The following is a 22,547-nucleotide window of genomic DNA, read 5'->3' as shown; positions in this document are numbered from 1 at the left end:
TGTGTGTGTGATAGAATGAGCTATCTTAGCTCTAAAGCCAGACTAACTGAGCCCAGCCCACAACCACTTAGCTATGTGCCCACAACCAAGTCACCACCCCCTTAAGCTTGAGCTTTCTCTCCCCTGACAAGAAGGATGCTTCCTTCCCAGAGCAGTAGCTATGAAAGAACTCACATGTTGATTGGTTGGTGGTAATGACTGGTGGACTGCTAGTGTCCAGTGAAGGAATAATATAAAGTCATTGTTGTCTGTGTCCTCAAAGGATGCTACAGAACTCTGGTAATGGTTTAGAATCAACGTCTAAACTAGGTTGGACTAGAGGTGGCTGTATCTCTTCAGATTATCTAGACCATATGTCTTTTCTCATTCTGCCAAGGATGTCTCAAGGAACCCAGAGGTTGAGTATACTGTCAGGATTAGGTTAGGAAGTCTGGTTTGATTCAGATATCTCTGGAATTCAAGGTGAATTTGATGTATTTCCCCTGTCATTCCACAAAAGCAGTCTGGGATTAGGATAGACTTCTAGATCAATCCGATTCAAACACAGGTTCCCAGCGCCTTCTGGAGGTGGACAAGCAAGATACAAGATGCTAATGCCTAATCGCACCACTGGTGTAACTGACAGCGACAAGCCAGGACTCTTCTCAGGACTCACGGCAAATGGCTCAAGTACAGATTACAGGAAACTCAGTCCTCCTAGCGCTCACCCTGTCAGTCTTGTTTCGGAGCACAAGAGTTGACTGTACACATAGAGACTGCAAGCCCATCTCTGGATGCTTGGCAGACCAGAGGTAGCTGTGTGTGGCTGTTCCCGGTACATTACAGAGATGCTGATGAATAATGATACTCCGTCACAAGCAAAGACATAACCCAAAGACCTAACGCTAGACATCGCTAGGACTTCACTGTGCGTGCGACGAGGGAAACAGCTAAAAGTAAGGGCAGGGCCTCAGTGTTGTCATGTGCTCTTCAGTATGGTGCCTCTTTCTTGAAAGGAGTTGGGTTTTGGTTCTCATTCCTCCTGCTTGCCTGTGTGGGGTGGGGATGGGGGAATGTCTACTTGGCAAGTCAGTTCACACGTACTTACTTGTGGGACCAGTTAACTTTCAAGTCATCCAGGTAGTAACAGACAAAGGAGTACAGCCGGATGCCCTCTGCTGTGCTCTGGATTTTCAGGTCTGTGGCGGATAAAGCTGAGGGAGAAAGCAACACGGTTAATTACACCCGTGGGTTCCTCCTGGCAGGGGCTTCCCAAAGCATTGGCTGTGGCAAGGACATGGTAGCTTACCTATCTTCCTGCATACTTCAGTCATCAAGTCTTGGAAGGCTGTAGATAGAGGGCCATAGACAAAACTTTAGCAGATTCCATATGAGGTCGAATTTCAAGCTGTTAGTTCTCAAACAGTCCCTGTCTAGTGAAAGCCGTCTGACAGATAGTGTAAAGTGACCCGGTTTTATAAAGCTTTAAAAAGATTTCTGCTTATTTTGATCCATGCTTTCCCTGACTGGCTTGTAATTAATATCGTATGTACATTCTAGAAAAGGCTGCAGTGACATTTCCAGAGAGCCTGTTGGCTTTGGAAAGCTCTTTCTTCTTAAGTCCCAGGAAGCCTTAGTTTGAATTACAGGAGTTTCCTTACCTGTGTCATCAATTCATAACGAATTGATTGTCTGGAGCCCCACCTCTATTGAGAACTGGAGGGCCAACTACAGCCTCTGAGGCCATTACAACCCTGCTGTATTGAGGGAAAAAAACTGGACATTTGGGGGTGGGGGTTTTAAGCGTTATCATGATATGTTTGCCCTTAGTAAGTCTCAGAAAAATGGGAACAGCTGCTGTGACCTGCTAATAATTGCCAAGATCTCAGATTTCACACATGAATCTTTCTTACCACCCTAACACAATGGGCTGTTTTTCAACATTCTTCCAGAGATGGTTTTGATCCTAACATTTCTGTAGAGTTGAAACAACAACGATGATTTAAATTGAAAGCTGACTTCCAGTGGCCCACAGGCTATAAATTCCCTAAGGATCAAAAGTGTATTTTTGATTTCTAGGAAGTCGAAAGGGGAAAACGTTTTTGTAAAAAGAACAGCGCTTTGCTCTGCTGGAATTCCAATTAAATCAAAATTGGTGGACACAAGTCAGCATGACTTCCGTGGCCAACCCAGCCCTGGTCATAGTTCCGGTAGCTGTGGAACCCGTGAGACAGAACGCGGCAGTTGGTAGAGTCACCTTCGTCCACGAGTTTCAATCTGCTCTTATCTTTTCCCCGGTCATCTTTCAGGATAACTTCATAAAATCCAGCATCTTTCTTGGAAAACTGAGGAGACAGTGAACATGGGGGTTTATCACAGCTCAGACTTGGTTGTTAAAACTGTGTGTGTGTGTGTATGTGTGTGTGTGTGTGTCTGTGTCTGTGTGTCTGTGTGTCTGTGTGTCTGTGTGTCTGTGTGTCTGTGTGTCTGTGCGTGCAGCTGTGTGGGAGTATACATCCATGTGTATATGCATGTGTGTCATGTGGGTATGTATGGATGTGCGTACAACACGTGAGTGGTGGCAGAGGTCAACCTTGGGCATCACTCTTCAGGGGCTGTCTGTCTGTCTTGTTTGTTGTTAGCCTTCTACTTTTGTTGTGTGCGTATGAGTGTTCTGACTGCACGTCTGTCTCTACATCACAGGCACGCAGTAACTGTGGACAGTGACACGGGTTTCTATGGAAACCAGTCACAAACTATTTTAGTTGAGAAAGGATTATAGAACTGTGAACAGAAGAAGGGCATTGGGTTCTCTAGACTGGAGTTACAGACAGTTGTGAGCCACCATGTGGGTGCTGGAAATCAAATCCAGGTCCTCTGGAAGAGCACTCAGTGCTCTTAACTGCTGAGCCATCGCTCCAGCTACAACCTGGTGTTTTGAGGTAGAGTCTCATACTAGGACCTGGAACTCTCCAATTCTGCTACACAAGCTGACCACAAAGCCCCAGGACCCACCCGTCTCTCTGTCTCCACCACTGGGTTTATGCGAGTGTTTCTATAGCAGTTAGATGTAAGCTGTTATAACTCCTCTGGGCATGGAATGAATGATGACTCTAGTTTCTGTTGAGCGAATTGTGATACAGAGCTGGCAGCTCGCATGTCCGAGGCCACCCACCTCTGTGATGAGCAGGGTACAAATGCCGTCCTTAAAGTCATGTTTCTCGTCCACTGAGATCTCCCGCTCATCTTTGTACCAAACGATGTGAGTCTCTTTTTTAATATTTGCCACCTGTAAGAAGAGTCATAATTATCCTCCTCAGAGTAAAGAAACAAATGTCATTTTTATGGAGGTAAGCAGTTCTTATACACCCGTGTATTAAAGAAAAAATGCTGAATTTGGAGTCAGAGGACACAGGGTTATAAAGAAATCAGTCTGAAATCATTTTAGTGGAGAAAGGGTTACAATAAGGTGAACACCAGACTATAAGCTTAAGTCAGTAGCATCTCTAATTTTCAGTGGTAAAAACTGTCTTAACGTCTGATTTCCATGACAAACACAGGAACTCTGCATTGGGCAGTGGAACTGCTCTCTGCATGGTTATATTGGAGCAGTTGGAACGGAATGGAGACTGCCCTATTGCCGGGCTCACTCCTAAAGGAGCAGAGAGATTGGTAGTCAGGCCAGCTTTGTGTAATGTTAAAGTGTTTCTAAACCAGCTCAGAATCGATGCCAAGGAAGAGCACTCTGTTCTTTCAATCCAGGCATATCCAAGAAGCACTTTCCAACTTAAAAAAAGAACCACTGGATCCGTGTGCCATGCCATGATGGTACAGTATAATAGTCCGACTGAGGTCAGGGAATTGCTTGAGCCCAGGAGTTTGAAAGCAGCTTGGTTAACATGTGAGACCACATCTCCATCCCATAGTTCTTAGGTAGACATTGAACGAAAGGATTCTACATACAGTAATATACACAAGTGATTAAATAGAAATAAAAATATCAAGACCAAAGAAAGAGATTTCCTACTGCACTATTACCCTTGCAGCAGAATGAACAGGATGAATAAGCTCCATTCTATATCTAAAACTTTAATAAAAGAGAAGGAAAGATTACAAATAAATGGATAAAGGAAGTAGGGTTTAATAACTTACCTTCTAAGCAATTCTGATAAGATGCCTTTAGATACTAACCCATATATATAAATCTCGGATGGGTAAAATCATTGCATAGACATAGAGGGATCCTGGGCTTTTTCTAAAACATTTGAATTATTTTTCACAAGGAGGATTATATCCACATAATTCTTGAAAATTAAAATTGTATGAAAGAGTAAGGACTTCATACAAATCAAGAAAGCATAACAAACAAACAAAAAAACCTAGACACCCACTAAATGACTGATAAGATGATAGAGGATTTCAAGACAAAAATGGAGAAGCATTTACTTTTGGTGGTCTGAATGAAGATGAATTTCATAAACTCATATATTTGAATACTTGGTTCTCAGTTGTGGAACTATTTGGAAAAGATTAGGAGATGTGGCCTTGATGGAGGAGGTGTGGCCTTGATAAAGTGGGTGTGGCTTTGGTGGGGGAGGTGTGGCCTTGATGGAGAAGGTGTGGCTTGATGGAGGAGGTGTGGCCTTGGTGGGGGAGGTGTGGCCTTGATGGAGAAGGTGTGGCTTGATAGAGGAGGTGTGGCCTTGATAGAGGAGGTGTGGCCTTGATGGAGGAGGTGTGGCCTTGATAGAGTGGGTGTGGCCTTGGTGGGGGAGGTGTGGCCTTGATGGAGAAGGTGTGGCTTGATGGAGGAGGTGTGGCCTTGGTGGGGGAGGTGTGGCCTTGATGGAGGAGGTGTGGCCTTGATAGAGTGGGTGTGGCTTTGGTGGGGGAGGTGTGGCCTTGATGGAGAAGGTGTGGCTTGATAGAGGAGGTGTGGCCTTGATAGAGGAGGTGTGGCCTTGATAGAGGAGGTGTGGCCTTGATAGAGGAGGTGTGGTCTTGATGGAGGAGGTGTGGCCTTGATAGAGGAGGTGTGGCCTTTATAGAGGAGGTGTGGTCTTGATAGAGGAGGTGTGGCCTTGATAGAGGAGGTGTGTCACTGGGGGTGGGCTTTGAGGTTTCAAAAGCCTATGCCATTCCCAGTGTGCAGTTTGACATGCATGCAAGCTCTCAGCTGTTCCTGCCTTTGTTCTGCCATTATGGAGTTTCAGCTATGGAACCGAAAGCTTAGTTAAATTCTGTCTTCTATAGATCGCCTTGGTCACAGTGCTTTATCACAGCAACAGAAAAGCAGTGAGTAGGCTCCTTATAAACAAGAGCATTCATATTTTACTATGTTGAAAGAATTTCATCTGGGTTGAAGATGTAGCTCAGTGGCAGAGTGCAAGTCCCTGATGCAACACACACACACACACACACACACACACACGCACACAAGCTATTAGCTGCTAAATCACAGAAGTCTACTGGGTTACTGGGCAAGATTGATAAAGGTGGCCAATGTGAACTGCCGGTACACTGGGAGAAACTAGAAATGTCCTGGACTTGCTGAGCACATCATTCTTTTAAATGATTTTTTGATTTGTTCGGTTTATACATGTGAGTGCTTTTCCTGCATGTCTGCATGTATACCACACATGTATGCCTGGTGCTTACAGAGCCCAGAAGAGGATGTAGGATCCCCTAGAACTGAGTAATGGACAGTTGAGAGCTGTGACCTGGGTGTTAGGCACTGAACCCTGGTTCTCTAGGGAGCGGCTCTGTTCCTTCCTGTTCTGTTCTTTTGAGCAGGGTCTCACGATGCAACCTTGACTGGCGTAAAACTCATAATACAGATCCACTCTTCCTCCAAGAGCTAGGATTCAAGCCATGGCCCATCATACCCACATCAGCCAGTGCTCTAATCCATCGAGCCATGTCTCAGCCTTATCTATTTGAGGTTTCTTGAAACTAGACTGCCTCCAGTTCCTGCCTTAGGTGGATCTGGTCTCCTGGATTATCTTGCAGGGGTGGCAGAAGAAATGTTTGTCTGTGTTGACTCCTGCAGTAGAATAGCACCCAGCGGTGTTTTGTGGATAAGCTGGGGCTCTTTCTCAATATTTCAGAGCAAGGGGCTCACCTGAGTCTCATGAGTCTAAATATTTAGTTCTCAGACTCCATGGATTATAAAATACAACAGTAAGTTGCTGGATTTACACACAAGTTGCTTCGATCACAAAAGAGCTGAGAGGTTTGTTCAAATCAGACAGAGCTGGGCACACTCAGCCACACTTCTGTTCGAGTCTCATGACTTAGAGACTTCACCAAACACAAGAATAGCCTACTACTCAGAACGCAGATTTAGCCTAAAACAAAAATCAATGTGTGGCATTCTGAGATCGACAGGAGTTGGCTATCCGAAATCTGAAAGTCCGAACCCTGCGCTCCTCAATCCTCAGCTTTCTGAGCATCAGCTCGGAACCACAGGTGGAACACCTCACACCACGAAACCTCGCTTCCTGTGCAAAGTTATTCAGAACAGTGCATAAAACACCTTCAGGCTATGCCTGTGAAGTACACGTGAAACATGAATGTATTTCATACGTGGGTTTGGGTTTTTCTCTCAGATGTCTCAGTACGCAAGCACAATTATTCCGAAATCCAAAACAAAACAAAATCCACCCTAAACCCCACGCACTTCAGATCTGGACATTTGGGGGAAGGGCCTTCAAGCTGCGGCCAGAAGGGTCTATGCCCTTCTGGAACTCAGGGGCAAAAGCAGGAGTCCTCACTCTTCCCTACACATTTTCACGTGGTTTTATTCTGCTTCTCACCAGTCAAAGGGTCCGTAACATTCAACAGAAAGGCTGCGTCTGCTGCTTGGGAGGTGGGAATCTTCGTTCCACATTCAGTTTTATCTTTATTCCTCCTGAATCAAATATTTAAAACACACCCATCTCTTACCTTGCACTTCAACAGGACATTACATTCGCCAGTCACTTCCCAGCTCAAATACTCAGCGAAGTGTGGGCCTGTGGAGTTTTAATGACATAAGCCATCTTATAACTAGTGGCAGCTACAGGACCAAAGCTCATCCTTAACCCCCAAGTCGATTTATATTTGAAGTCAGATTTCCTTAAAGTTAGGGATTTAGTTTTAAAATATTTCCGTGCCTACATATTTAATATTTACTATTTTAAATTTTTTTCAGCAAACATGAAATGCTGCTCATTTAAATTTGCTATGGAAATAACTTTGGAATTTTTTTAAGTGTCTATTTTTACCTTGTTTCCTGATCCATTCTTGTCGCTGGAATTCAGCTTCTTTCTGTAGCTTCTTATAAACTTGAAATTGAAAAAAACAAGGAAGTGTGAAATTGAGTTGAGCAGCACAGACCTACATGACAGCCACTATGTTGGCCACCCACTGACCCAATTTCATTATTATGATATCATAGATTGTGATGACATTACTTGCTCTACTTTTTATAAAGATATAGTCTTTGAAAAGTATATAACTTGCATGTGTTTGTGTGTGAGTGTATATACATATGTATGTGTGTTTATATGTGTATGTATGTGGGAGTGTAAGAGTGTGTAAGTGTGTTTATGAGTGTATATGAGTGTAAACGTGTGGTATGAGTGTGTATGTGTGAGAGTGAATGTGTGTGAATGTATGTTTGTGAGTATGTATGTGCATATGTGAGTGTGAAAGTGTGTAAGTGTGTGTTTATGAGTGTGTATGTGTGTATGTATATGAGAATGTGAATGTGAGAGTGTTAGTGTACTTAGGTGTGAATGTGTGTCTGACTGTGAATGTGTATGTGAGAATGTATATGAATGTATGTATGAGTGTATATGTTTGTAATGTGTATGTGTATGTGTATGTGAGTATGGGAGTGTACATATGTGTGGCTATAAATGTGTGAGTGTGTGAGTGTCTGTGAGTGGATGTGTGAGTGGATGTATATAATATATGTGTATGTGGGGGTGGAAGTGAATGCATGTGTGAGCGTGTGAGTTTGTGTGAATATGTAAGTGTGAGAGTATGTGTGTGAGTTTAAGTGTGCATGTGAGTGTGTGTAGGGTGTGTGTATGTGTCTGTGTATGTGAATATGTGTGTGTATGTGAGTGTCTGTGTATGTATGTATATGTGTGTGCACGTTTGTGTGTGTGTGTGTGTGTGTGTGTGTGTGTGTGTGTGTGTGTAGACCAGAAGTAGACATAGGATATCTTTGCTAATTGTTCTCTACATACCCCCCAAAGACAGGGTCTCACTATATCGCTTGGCTGTGCTGAAACTTATGTATAGATCGGGCTGTCCTTGAACTTGGAGATCAGACTCCTCCACTTCCCAATTGCTGGGATGAAAAATTTGTACCACCACACCCAACTCTCGCCTTAATTTTTTTAAGACTCAAAGATTATATTGCTTTTACACAGGACTTGAGTTCAAGTCTCAGCACCCATACTGGGCAGGTGGCAACCATCTGTAATTCCAGTTCACATCTGCAGATACCCACACATATACTTAAAAATAAAAAAACAAATCTCTCTCTCCTTTTTAAAGATGGGATTTTAAACTAGACCTAGAGATCACTGATTTGGCTACCCTGGCTGCCAGCGAGCCCTAGGGGGGTCTTCAGCCTCTGCATTAAGCGCTGCTATGCTGGGTATTTTGTATGGGAACTGGTGATCCAAACTTAGGTCTTATTGTTTGCCGGCACCTTATTAACTAAACCATCTCCCAAGCCCCAAGACTAAATTACTTCTCCAAGGTCATAAAGCTAGGAAACGGTAAAACCAAACTGGCGGCTATTACAAACACAGACATCTGGCAGCCTTTTCAAAACTCGTGCTACATTTTAAACCACGATGGCCTCCACGGGCGTTTATCACGGCTGACCTCTACAGTCGCCAGGTGTCCCGCAGACTGTCCTCCAGTGTCCTTACCGTCTCCAATGAGAACAAGGGTAGAATGGCCAGTTGCTTTTCCATCCTGAATCTGGAATGTGTACGTCCCTTCATCCTCATCCTGCAGCTTCTCCATGAACATTTCGATGATGCCAGTGTTTCGGTCGATGTGCATCTTGTATTTCTTCAACATGAAGAAGACAAAGCCAGAGAAACCAGCAAGGAAAACACTTTGTTTTGAGGACAATAACTCCAATGAAATAAAAAATCAAACCCCAAAGAGTCAGAATTTTAGTATTTCTAGACAACTCAGCACGTTGCCTAAATATCTTGTTACTGGAAAAATGAATGTATTGTGTGCGCAGATGCTTACACAGAAATAAGACCTTCACAGTTGCCATGCCATCATAGATGGGAGAGATCTCATAATGTCTCATCCCTAAAGGAGAGCTGCAGGCAGGTAATGACTGCCAAGAGAGGGAGAACCAGTCTTTTCCTGGGATGTGCCCCCTGATAGGGCCTTCCCTGAACACATATATACTTACAAGCTAATATATATATATATATATGTATATATATATATATGAAATTCTTTAAAATTAAGTAAAAGTAAAATATCAAAAATGAATATTTTTAATTGAAAACAACAACAATGAATGTAAAAGCCTACCGGCCCCTCAAAAATTTCCTTCTCGTTAAATATGTAGTTGACTTTGGCATTGCCAGACAGCTTCTCAGCCTGCATCCAAAACCGGACCTGACCTTTCTCCAAAATTTCAACCGCCAGCTCTGACTTAGTCGGGACAGCTAGGGAAAATAAAAACAGACATGGTAAGTCATCATACACTGGGTGACAACAGACTAACAAGTGAAAAAGAGGGACAGCACCAATAGCAATTGTAGACCCCTGTTCTACATGACCCAGAGGTGACGGGCACATTATAGGGAACCCTCAGACAAAGGGACATCATTATAGGAGGGCTTAAGACTAAGGGACATTATAGGCGACCTCAGACTAAGGGACATTACAGAAGGCCTCAGACGAAGGGCCAGGGGCCTTGAGTCTCATACATGGGATCTCACCCTTTTTGAAGCATAGTTGTCTCAACTGTCAAAACAAGGGAGATGAAGGGGCGCTTCCAGGTAACCTCTGTGATCCTACTGAAGCTTTAGTCAAGGTTAGTAAAGGGCAGTCATACGGTAAAATGAGAGAAGTTCTCCAACGATCCAGGATGGCCAGTGTATAGCCCCAAAATTTGCTAGTAAAAAAACTATTCAACAGCCAGGTGTCAGGGATGCCTTTCTTTGTGTTTCCCCCTATCTACTCCATAAAATCATTTACAGATGTCTTCTGCCTCAAAACTGAAGGGACTCTTGGATAGTCTGTACTGAGGGGATGCATTTGGGGGGAGAGAAGATAGGTTTTGAGGTTGTTCCTCTCCTTACGCCTCATGGTCCTCACTGTCAACATGGATACTGTGTGCCTCACTTGGAGATCAGACAGTTAATTTGGGTACAACAGGATACATTAATGATCAGTAAATGGAGGTGACAGGATACGTTAGTGATCAGTAAACAGAGGTTAAGTTCTCTGGTCCCCACCACGTTTACTGATGAGAAAGCTGAATACTAAGAAAGAGCTGTGACCCTGGAGACACAGAGCTAAGCCTGTGATTGTCCCTGCTATTCTGTACTGTTCTTTGTCCCAGTTCCATTTCTATATGGAAGACTGTGGTTCTCCAGTGTGAATAAATAAATGTCTGAGTGGAGCAGAGAAAAGACAGTTCCCAAGACTAGAGGTTCATTCTTGCTACAAGTCTTGAGAATAGAAACCATCTTCCAGAAATGTCTGGGGAACCCGTCATGGAGGTCCTAATGTATGGTAATGTGACTTGGAGTAGCAATGCCAAGGAAGGGACTGGCTTTCTTGGGAGTCTTTGATTTTCTCTTTCTGCCCCAAGTCATAAGAACATTGTCTAGAGGAACACAGAGCGCCATGAATTGCCATGGAGGGGACAAGCATTCAGACAAGCATGCACATTCAGACAGACTATGGCATGGTTGTGAGAATAACATGGAGCCAGTCCCTTGGGCTTCACCAGCCACATGCACTGGATTAATTATTGGCTCCAATGGCCTCATGTTCTTCACTTCTAAAATCAGACTACTATGGTACTTTCTGGATCAGTGGATGTTCAAATGACGCATTACAACTAAATGCCCCAGGAAGGGCCTGTCATATAATAAATGCTCAATAAATGTTGGCTCTTCATATTTGGGTATCTGCTTTTTCCTCCAGTTGCTTAGACAATATTCTATAATTATAAAATATAGTGTGTTGAAAACTAGGAGCACCTAGCAGTGTATTTGTAGTTATGAATATATGCTTATGTGTGTTTGTGTGTGTGTGTGTGTGTGTGTGTGTGTGTGTGTGTGTGTGTATGCACGCACAATCCATTACCTGGGTAGATAGGGTAATAGCAAGTACCTACTAATGAAGAACCTTGATACAGGATGTAATTGATATTGCATCTTCTACACTCAGACAAACTGACTTCCCACACTGCAACTTATTAATAATTATTATTAATAATTATATGGCCCAAGTGGGCCATATAATTTTCAGTTTTTACATATATATAATATATATTATATATATAATATATATATATTCTTTCTTTCAGATCCAAATCACCTTCTCTGGCAGTTTATTTATTCTAGCAAAACCTATTATTTGTAGATTAATAGATTAAAACCAGTAAGGCACATGCTTACTGGTTTTCAAAATATTCCTGAAATGGCTTGACACAGGAGAACTTACTCTGTTAAAGGATAAAGGGATGGGATTTTTAGAATTTACATTCGATGAGAAATAAGACATATAAGGCCTCATGAATCTCAAGAAAATGACTTGATGTCTTCCTTGACCAAGAGGAAGTGGGTGTGGACAGAGAAAATAGATACATTGCTCTGACTAGCTGGCAGCTCTCTCAAGGTTTCCTTTTGTAACCTCATCATTGCAGTTGGTGAAAGAAATACTGAACTGTCCTATTTAAAATGCTGTTCCAAGGGTCTAAGAAAAGCTTCTCTGGGTTGGGGTATGTTTTTCACATTCATAGTTTAAAACATGTCCCTGGGCTCTCCCTCTGTGCCAACACGATGTCACAGCTGATCTGTAATAAGGAAGCCTTGAGTTTGTTCTCATCCTCTCTCCAAGCACCGACAATTAAATCCTTAGGTGTAAGCAAGATAAAACGTCTCAGCGCAGATGCCAACAATACGAGTTGGTTACAAAGCCCTTAATTATACTGTCTCAAGTCCGCATGATCACCAACCCGGCCCAGGCGATGTGAACTTAGCAGTGACACCCTGCCTTGACTCTGCTCTCTACCATCTTTTAACCTAAATATAAATGTGTTGGGGAGGCGTTGCCTGGATACATGAGCATTGTTTACTAACTAGATTAGTGCTCCTTTCCACTGCGATCAGGCTTGAGCAGAGGCTGTAAACATGGACCTTAGAAACAGCTTCTGATTAGGGCCTAGGAGCTGTCACGATTGCCAATCCTGGAAAAAAGAAAGCAAAGCCCAGAGAAATGGAAATGGTTCACACAGGGTCACAGAGCCAAGAACGTCCAGGGAGGCCTCCACCTTCCACATAGCTTTCAGAATTAACTATATCATCCACGATAATACTTTCCAGTTTTATGGTTACTAAGCACACAGAGGAAGCTAATGCCGTGGGTTGGGAGCTCCTGAAACACTATAGTCATAAGAAATATAAGCAAGCATTGAGGAATCTTTTAGATTCCTAATTTAAAAGAGGGAGAGTATACACCACCCTTTAATTTGCTATCTAAACCTGGCTGGTGGGTAAGGGATCCTTTTAGGCCAGCGGAATCTTCGAGGTGCTATTTCAAACGTTCCTTCTTTTAGGTGTCAGCTGCAGAGTTTAATCTTTTATACGGAAGGTGCTTTGTCTAAGGGCATGTGAATGGTTCAGGAGGGCCTTCTGCAGGATGAGGCCCTTCACCCTGTTTTCCAAGAGAATAAAACATTGTCTTTAGATTGGCTCTGCTTAGAGCTTGGAGTCTCCTGTTACGTGCCAATGTTATGGAGTCGCCTAAAACATAAATGAGTATGTTTAGGACATATGAGTGTGATCCCAAAGCATGTGGGTTTAAAAAAAATTGAAGAATGTATTTACTCATATTACATCTTCAGATCCTCATACTGCCGTTGGGGGTGGGGGTTTCTATTCCCTTCCCTTTCTTTTTCCTCCTGGCCTCCTTCTCAGACAGGCTCCCTGGTAGCCCAGGCTGGTCTCTAACTCCCTACTTTGCTGTATAGCCCAGGATGACCTTGAAATTGTGGTATCAAGTGCTGGGATAGCAGGTGTGTGCCATTGTGCGTGGTTTTGCGTGGTGCTGGGGGTCAACTTGGGCATCTGTTTCTGCCAGAAAAGCCCTCAGAGCCCCATGGAGTATTTTTTCTATGTTAGTACCTTGGCACTTCTGAAGGGAGGAGGACATAGCAAAGAAAAGTGTCATTTCTAGAAAGTGGATTTGTGGCTGCTGGCTTATGATGTATATCCTAACACCTCTCCCCATCTCTCTTTCTCTTTCTCCTCTCCCTCCTTCCAGGCCTCCTTACTCCCTCCTTTCTTTGCTTTGCCAGATTTCACCATGTAGCCCAGATGAGACCATTACCCCCAGCTCCCTGTTTTTTAAACTCTTATGTCAAAGTAGGGTCTTGAGGTTGTCTAGTTTGGTCTTGAACTTGAACTGGGTAGCCCAGGTAGGCTTTGCCTTTTTCATGTCTCTGCTAAGTAACAAAGATTACAGCCCTGGGCCATCAGGTAAGGCTTTAAACTTTTCTCAATTAAAAAGAAATCTCTCATCTGTTCTATTGTACATGCTGAACCCTTGGCAAAACCACTAAAACCTGCAAGTGCACAAGGTGTATAAGTATACTCACTCGGGAACTTGTGCTCCTGGCTGAGGGCGAGCAGACGTTTCATCTCTGTATAGAAAAATGGAAGACAAGCCTTTATCTACTGAATCAAATGCTACTTGATAACAACTGGGAAAGGAAAGCCACAGTAGACTTGGGGAGAACCGATTTAAACTCACCTTCTTCGTCTATCAAGTAGCTTGACGCTATCCCGTCAGTGTCCGTTACATCACAAGAATAGGTGCCCAAGTCATCTGGCCCGAGGTCTTTAAAGACCATTTTTGTCCTTCAAAACAAAATATGTTTCCTAGAGATGAGACTGTGCGTGGTCTGTGGGCCTGTCACCCTCTCATTTCTGACACCTTGTACATGCTAGTCCCGTCATGTAGGGCACTTGTCATGTCCCCGCCCACCCCTACCCCAGTAAGCTAAACCATGCTAACTCTTGGTGTCTTGGTTTGAATGTCATTTCCACTAGAAGACTTTCCTGGGTTCTTGTAGGATGATGAGGACACAGGTGTGAATGTCCCATCTCACCCAAGCTCTGCTGCATATATAGTACACACCCTCAAGGAGACATTCTCCTGATTAGCCCTTTCTGAGGAGCCATTTTTTTTCTCCTACAGGTAGAACATGCTGCAGGTGGCTCTGGGTGCTTCTCTTGTCAGAACTGATAGTAGACTGGGATCATGCCCCCGTATAATGCCTGTGCCTTCAGAGATAGGCTTCTCCTTTGCTTTCTGGGGTTCTCTGGCACCCAGCACCTTGTCTGGAACACACCAGCTAATTAATGAACAGATTGATATTCTAGTTCACCATGGTTTCTCATTTTCTCAAGCTCTAAACAGCCATGCTATCACCTAAGATCAACCAAACGTTTTAATGTTACTGAGTGAACCAGAAGAGAAGTTTATAGTTTGATTATTGTTTTTTTTTTCTTTAACCAAATGTGTTCTACTTCAAGAACTGTGCATTTGAAGGATTATTTTAAGGCTTATACTGGTTATGGATTCGTATAATACCAGATGTAGAATAGTAATGACTTCATCTTCTTATGCCACGGAGAGTAAGTAAAGGGCAGGACTTATGTCCTTGTGGTGAAGAGGTAATGTGTTACTAGGATAGAGGCATTCCTTACTTATTGCCTTTGCTTTCAACTTCTAATCGTGGAGAGTCTTCAGAAGGGACATAATCTTTGGACCAGACGAATTCTGACTTGGGAGTCATCTGATCACATTCAAAGTTCAAGGAAATGACTCCATCATCATCCACATTCACAACAACCTCTTTGGTACCTAGAAGATTGTAAAGAAGGCATTTGGTTGAGATTTGTGATAAAACCAGACAGCCAAGAATTCTCGTGTTTAAATGCCTTCCTTTATTTAGCCTTACAGCAAGGCTGGACTAGGCCAGGGATTCTCTGAAATTCAGCTTCCATCCTGTGACAAGGAATTAAATGAATCTGTCATGTTTCTTATGTAGAGGCAACACCAGAGCCAGTTCTGTCTGCCTGGAACTGAGGAAAATTTGATGGAAATGGACACCACAGTTGGGAACAGACTTGATTGTCATTACGGACAAAGAAGTCTTGAGCAAAGGGGAAGTGGATTCATAACTTTTGCTTCAATAAATCCTGTACCTACTAAATAACCAGAAAAGAATAGAAAAACATTACTAAACTACAGAGAAATTTCCAAGAGAAAATAGAAAAAATAAGCATCACCTACATTCTCTCACTCAAAATCGTAAGTCATATCCAGAGGAAGAATGTACGGGAACTTTCTCTACTTACCCCATAACCTTATCAATTTGAAGGTGTCTCTCTAGATTGGAAATGACAACTAGAGAAGATTATCATTGAGCCATATGAAAATTTAAATGGAGATAAATTTCAAGAGATCCAATGTGTTTCAAGAAGATTGGTTTCTGGATTTTAAAAGGAAATAATTTAGAGTTATTTTATTTGGAGGGGGGGCTTATAATAAATTGCACTGGCTTCCAATATAGCAATTTAAAGTTTGTACAACAGCACATCTATTGCCAAATCCAGTTTGAAAAAAAGCAAAATGTACTCGATGTATGCAAATGTATGCAAATCCAGTCATCAGCCTAAACTCCGTTTGTTTCAGTATATTAGAAAAATTACATTTAGTCTCTGAATGTTACAGCTTTATTCTTTTTCAAAGAGTTAGAAAATTTTTCTATAGATGCTTTCCAGAGAAATGTTATTTTGTCTCTAGACGGTACCACTGAAGTCCTTCATTCTGGGTGTTGTCCAACATAACCAAGAGAGCCAGAGTCTTGTTAGGAGATGTTCAAGAGGAAACTATCCTAGATCCTGATCCTGATAGTTGAGATACTTTGTGTTCTTCCCAGCGACAATGTAAGCTTTCACTTCCGTATCTATGTATACATCCAAACAGTGATTGTTAACACAAGAGTGGAGAGGGAAGAACACAGACAGCACTAGGTCTTGCAGAGTTTTTCAGTCTTAGTTTTAAGAAATGGTTATCATCATATTTGACTCATTGTTAATCTAAAATAGCGATCAATGAAATGTCTAATTGTTCCTTAAGTGAAGCATCTGCCACACGGTCCTTGTCAAGTTGTAGGCCCTGGGTTGTTTTTTTTTTTTTTTTGTCCAGACACCCCCTTGTTATAAAGTAGTGAAGCACTGTGCTTATTGGAATTGAGGTAAAGGCTGGTGCTGAAGAATGCTTGGGCCTAGCTAGTATTACAATGCAGAGTTTGCAAGAGTCCCTGTGAGAATATAAATTTAGCATACTTGTATATCTGTGTTACTATGAGGAGGACAGAAGTGACGTCCTCCTTGTATGGGTGTTGACTAAATTGTTTTTCTCTTTTTGCACAGTGTCTGCGTTGGAAGCATGACCAAGTTACTCATATCAACCATTATCTTATCTGCAGTCCTTCCCCAGAGAAAATGAATCACCCTGTTTGCTGTTTATTATAGCAAAGACGTGAGTTAAGTTTATAAAAGAAAAGTATTGCTTGGTCTAAACTCTTAATTCCCCACCCCCGGGGCTAAAGATGGGAATTCAGTGCAGAGAAGTCACACAACTGAAAGCATATGGGTAGGTCCCTTGGCTCCACCTCCCTCTCTGATCAGTAAATACCTTTGTTCTGTAAAGCCTCACCCACCTGGAACCTGGCTCCAAACCAACAAACAAGAGAACACAGTTCTCTAAGCCGGAGGGCTCAGGTGCCAAAGTCCACTTTAGGGTCCTGCTCACCGGGAATTCCTGACTGTCACATGGGATCTATTTATTCTTCACTGTGGCAATGCTGACACACCTAACCGGCTACTTCCTTAGCAGATTAAGCTTAACAAACAGAGAAGAGCCTGCTACTGGTAAACATGTTAAGAACAGAAAGCAACCAGAAAGGAGATAGAAAGAAAAAGAAAAACCATATACCTTCTGTCCAGTAAAGGTATCACTACGTTGCAATCCTGTGCTGCGAATAAGGTTGGTAACTCTGGCTCTGAGCCATATACAGAAAGTAAATAAGAAGGCTCAGATTATTGAAATGTATAATCTTTTCAAACGACTTCGTAGAGTCTTAAAATGAAAATTAACTGATGAGTTGGCCGTGAGTTCTCAGATAAATAGAACAGCTGGATACTTAAAACTGAACTCTAATTATTTATCCGTGCCTTATTATGCTGATAAACAAGCAAGTGAAGTGAAAGCACTTTTCCACATCACTTTACACTTAGAAGTCAAGCAGGATAGAGTCTGTTGTGAAAAGAAAGACTCCCTGCAGACAGTCTCATCTAGGTGAAAGGTCAGCCCACTTTCCATCACCTCGCCCGGTTGGAAAAGAGAGCCAAAGTCCTCAGTGACTCGGGACTTTTCAGAAACTACTTCTGAATCTGTTTAAGAACATGGAAATTCACTTCGTACGCCGGGAGATTTGAGTAGAGAAAAGAATGAAAGATTATTTGGGCCTGACAAGGTATTAAAAGTTGTCCTGGGACTGCAGAGATGGTTCAGTGACTATGAGGTTATGTTCTAGTTTTATACAGGGTCCAAGTTTGGTTCCCAACACCCACAAACAAGAGGCAGCTCCAGGAGATCCAACACCTTCCGGACTTCACAGATGCCTGCACTTGTGTGCACACAGCCCCATCCTCCTCCCCTTCCTCCCCACTCATGCATGCATACACACAAGCACAAACAACACACAATTAAAAATAAATCTTTAAGAAAAAGAAAAGTTGTCCCTAGTCAGTTCTTCAACCTCAAATATTAAGGATAAAAAACTCCCGGGAACTCTCGATATGAGAATGGGCTGAGAAATGACCAGAGATAACATAAACTACTGGAAATGAACTGATTCTGACACGTTTTTCTATTTCTTAGAAAAGGAAATAAGAATGATTACATCTCAGTGAGCTGTTTACTTTCCTGCCTATCTCCATAACAAGATAGAGATATGATTTTTAAACCTTTTACATGAGCAGTATTCTAAACCTTATTGTCCTGCTCTGTGTACATATGTGCACAAGTATGACACACGTATGTTTTTAAAAACCCTCAAAAGAGGAGCAGATAGCTCAAACCACAGGGAGCAACGGTCACCAGTGGCTCGTATCACTGAGCTGTCTTTTACTTATCACACTTGACTGGCCTGCCATCTTGGCACCTACCCTGTGGCCTCCACTGGCCCTGACTTTCCCAGCTCATTCCTCACAGCCACACGAATGACGAGATGCCTAGAATGAAGGGTACATTTCTGATGCTACAAGAGATGCGCTGCTCAGAACAAGGTAGTAGTTGTTCAAATATGAAATGTCTCCCATAGGCTCATGTGGTGATTGATGCTTGGTTGTCATGGTGATGGTAGTTGTGGTGATTCCTGTGGTACTACTTTGGGAAGCCCAGAGCCCTTAAGAGGTGGGTCCTGTGCTGAGGATGTCAGTCACTGAAGATGGCCCCCAGTCCCTCTCTTACTCTCTGCCTCCTGTCTGTAAGACCATTAGCTGCTATGCTATGTCTTCCTTGCACGATGGACTAAAACCTCTCAGACACGAGGCAAACGAACCTTTCCTCCTTTGAAGTTTATGCCAGTTGCCACCACTGAGAACTGTATGCTGGGGTCAAAGGGACAGTTAGGAAGCAGGTACAATGGGGCTGGGGATTTAGCTCAGTGGTAGAGTGCTTACCTAGGAAGCCCAAGGCCCTGGGTTCGGTCCCCAGCTCCGGGGAAAAAAGAAAAAAAAAAAAAAAAAAAAAAAAGAACCAAGAAAGGAAGCAGGTACAAGAGCAGTTTTCTGAATTAGCCAGTATTGCTCATCTTGCAGAGCCAGCCAGCCTCCTGCCTCAGAATCCGTTATGTGTCCACCATGAGGCCGCTTGCCCACATCTGTCTTCTCAGGGCTTTACCAGCCACTAGGTCAACCAAATTTTAGACACTCGGCTGTTAACTGAATCTCAACTCATTTTTCTTTGGGAGAATGTATTCTCTTAACCTGCTCTGCTGCTTGTGCCCAGCTCCTACTTGAGGCCTTGCATGGTTCTCCTACCCATTATGTGATTCTCCTGCCTGCTGCTCTGTTTCTCTCAAAAGAATGACTACAAGCTGCACTGCCCACTGTTAACCTCCAGATAGATCACCTGCCAGGCCAGGTCTCTCTTATCCCCTATCTGATCTGGCTCACCTGGCCTCCTCCTCCATTGTTGTTGTGATACAATCAACACAGATACTGTTTAAAAGTGTCAAGCATCAAGAGAAAAAAATGTCTTTTTAGGTATCACCACATAACATACTTCTAACCCGTTCTGTCTGTGGGTTTCTTTGGCTAACAGCTGTCTTGGGAAATCACCACAGGCACACTTGGTCTGTTGTCTGGCTTCTCATTAGCAACACAATTGGACTTTGTAGCAATGGCGGGGCAGTATCTCTTCCAGCTTTGACTTCAAAGGGAGACCAGTGATCCTACTGACTCCAGTGGATTAAGTGAACTTTCAACTGAAATCCAATTACATCTAAAGTATCTTGTTAAGAGTATTTTTGGTCTGCTGTTACTTGATAAGCTTTATTTTCTACCTGAGAATTTAATAATGTATCGCAAGGGAAGGTGTTCGTCTCAAATAAAGGCAAAGGATTCCAATGACCTAAAGTATTTTCTCGCCAAGTTTGCAAGTTTCACACCCAAAGTCTTGAAGTTGATATCATTTCTCTCCTTCCTTTTATTCATTCTAACATAAGGTGAGCAAAATAATACACTGAACCCTTAGAAACTTAATAAATATAGTCAATTTTAGTCTACATTTAAGTTTTGTTAGCCAGCAACTCAACCAAACCCTGAATCCTAGTTTCTAGCCTAGTTTCTAGCTTTGCAGAATTGTACGAAGGTCTGCCTTAGCTCTCACCATACCAAGCTGTAAACTCTTGGTCCCACATGGTCATAAACCTAATGAGCAAATACACTGCTCCCAGGGCACATACAGAACCTGCCGTGTAGTGTCGTGTTGCAAGAGTGAACGTGTCTGCTGACTAGAAACCAATTCCAAACGTCACAGCGAAGCGTTTTGACTTTGTGTGCCTGAGGATTCTTTCCCAAACTGTGAACAGCTACGTGCATTCATGTCTGCAGCTGTTGGCTACAGTTACAGTCCAAGAATGGGATGGCCGTAGATGTGACTTTTCCAAATCAGTAACATGGAACTTTCGATGGGGAAGTCAATAGCCAACCCCCAATGATAGTCACGGTAACACCACATCTGGCTGGCAGCCTGCCATTATGAAGGTACTGATTTGGCAAAAAGGGCGACTTAGGTTTTCTTTAATCAAGTTGGGAAACAATAGCTTAAAAGGTGCTTTATTCTAGATGGAGAGTTCCCTTACACAGTAATCTAAATGTTCTCTGAGGGGTAGGCATTGCACATGGACCCATATAAATATCTATTTGGCACCACTGATATTCACACAGTTGACACCTGAGGGGTCCGGTCCCAAGATACATGTATGTCTTATATATGTCCTGCTGTCTTTGTGTGTCTGTTCGTAGCATTTTTCTTCATTCTTTGGCATTTTGCAAAGGTTACAATGAAGTGTAGAAGTATCTGTCCCATTCTGTAAAGATCACTTTTGTCAAGCACATACCTACCAACTGGTTTAGGAGGAGACAAAAACAGTCAACAGGAAGCAGTGGGCAGACTTAGAGCGCGCACTGTCGATACTTTTCAAGGGGTTTCAAAGAGTAGAAATTTCCTATGTTTACATTTTTCTCATCAAGAAAATAAAATATGACTTTCTCTCTTTGCCCTGTGGTCATTTCATTCCCAAAAATGGGGGCACATGAAAGCAAAAGCCCTTTATGCTAGAATGAATTTTTTTTTTCTTTTCTTTTTTTTGGAGCTGGGGACCGAACGCAGGGCCTTTTGCTTGCTAGGCAAGCGCTCTACCACTGAGCCAAATCCCCAGCCTAGAATGAATTTTTAAACAAGTGACTGGATAATAATTTTTACTGCTCACTGTCACTGGTGCTTTCTTTTAGGAAACTTCAGTGAACTTAAACAAAACTTTTAAAATAGAACAAACTGAAGAGGAAAGGGATCACCACTATCGTGCTGTTGGATGATAGAACACACGACAAAAAAATGCACCAAAAGAGGATAATAGTTCAAGGTTTGGGAGCATATTGTGCAATTCAAATTTTATAGCAGGCAGAATATATGTTACTGTTTACATAATACGCAGAGCACACAATGTTATACAGTGTGTTTATGTGTGCACACGATGCTTTATTGGAGCATAGCCACAGTTGCTCAGGGACTTTCTGTGATTGTCTTCATGCCCTGGCAGGCCAAGGAGCTGTCAGAAGGACCGTGTGGCTGTAACGCTGAAAATACTACTTTGCCCTTGACAGAAAGTATGCTGACCTCTGGTTTAACTTCAGAGCTGAACCTCTATATATCCTAATCTGTGCAAGGGTTGTACCCACTCCCGGGGATTTTCCAGCTCCCTCTGTAATTGTAAAGTTTCAGGGCTAATGGCCAGGTTATAACAGGAGCGGCGTCATATGGGAACGTGCTTAAGTGGGTTCGGAATACGAAGCGATTACGTATTAACCACTTCAAACCTGGCTAATCCCAGATCTGAAGACCCTCTGAAGGAATACGTGACTCCCCCATGCTAAGGGTATATCTATTGACTACCAGACGGCGCCTACAGAGAATGAAGACGGGTGGGCTAACTGTGACTTCAGTCTCTTACACGAGTAGCTTCTTCCCCCCTTTTGGTCCTTGGTAAACCCTGGCTCCTGTGCACGATAGTGAAATGCTCCACTGCTGAGTGGTACTTCAAGCTGGAGATGAAAAAATAAGGACCCACCTGGACGAGTTTCAGCCACAACAGGTCCAGCGAGATCAGAAGGCTTCCCAACACCCGCCTGGTTGATGGCCCGCACACGGAACACGTAGCTGATACCCTCTTTGAGGCCTTGCACCTGGAATGAGCAGGTTTAGAGATAATGAGAGCCTTATGTCTCATATGCACATGTGCTCTTTTTCTGTAGGTACCTTTAGTCACACAACCCCAAGGAACCAGGGTTTGTGCTCTAGAGCCGACTCTTTGCCAGCCTGGCGGCTTTGACATTGGTACCTTCTCTGTAGACCAGCTGTCACTGGATAGGTTGCTAAAGTCCCTTCCAAGCCTGTCATTGTCACAGTCTCTCTCTTAGATAATTTAAGCA

At 42.9% G+C, this 22,547-nt stretch overlaps 1 protein-coding gene across 4 annotated transcripts in view; it reads right to left on the bottom strand.

The window, feature by feature from the left end:
* Positions 1-22,547, bottom strand: part of Myom1 (myomesin 1) — a 123,408-nt gene that overhangs the window by 15,785 nt on the left and 85,076 nt on the right. For all 4 annotated transcript variants that reach the window (XM_039083797.2, XM_039083799.2, XM_039083798.2 and 1 more), the window contains 12 exons: positions 22,187-22,301; positions 14,964-15,120; positions 14,005-14,111; positions 13,850-13,894; positions 9,544-9,680; positions 8,913-9,057; positions 7,245-7,304; positions 6,925-6,992; positions 3,155-3,268; positions 2,237-2,324; positions 1,289-1,327; positions 1,088-1,193 (listed from right to left, as the gene is read on the bottom strand). In XM_039083797.2, coding sequence (XP_038939725.1) covers positions 1,088-1,193; positions 1,289-1,327; positions 2,237-2,324; positions 3,155-3,268; positions 6,925-6,992; positions 7,245-7,304; positions 8,913-9,057; positions 9,544-9,680; positions 13,850-13,894; positions 14,005-14,111; positions 14,964-15,120; positions 22,187-22,301 — 1,181 coding nt within the window. The remainder of the gene's footprint in view (positions 1-1,087; positions 1,194-1,288; positions 1,328-2,236; positions 2,325-3,154; positions 3,269-6,924; positions 6,993-7,244; positions 7,305-8,912; positions 9,058-9,543; positions 9,681-13,849; positions 13,895-14,004; positions 14,112-14,963; positions 15,121-22,186; positions 22,302-22,547) is intronic.

This window comes from Rattus norvegicus, chromosome 9, assembly GCF_036323735.1.
Source record: "Rattus norvegicus strain BN/NHsdMcwi chromosome 9, GRCr8, whole genome shotgun sequence".
NCBI lineage: Eukaryota > Metazoa > Chordata > Mammalia > Rodentia > Muridae > Rattus > Rattus norvegicus.
The sequence above is the reverse complement of the archived record's forward strand: the minus strand, read 5'-3'. Positions and strand labels throughout refer to the sequence as shown.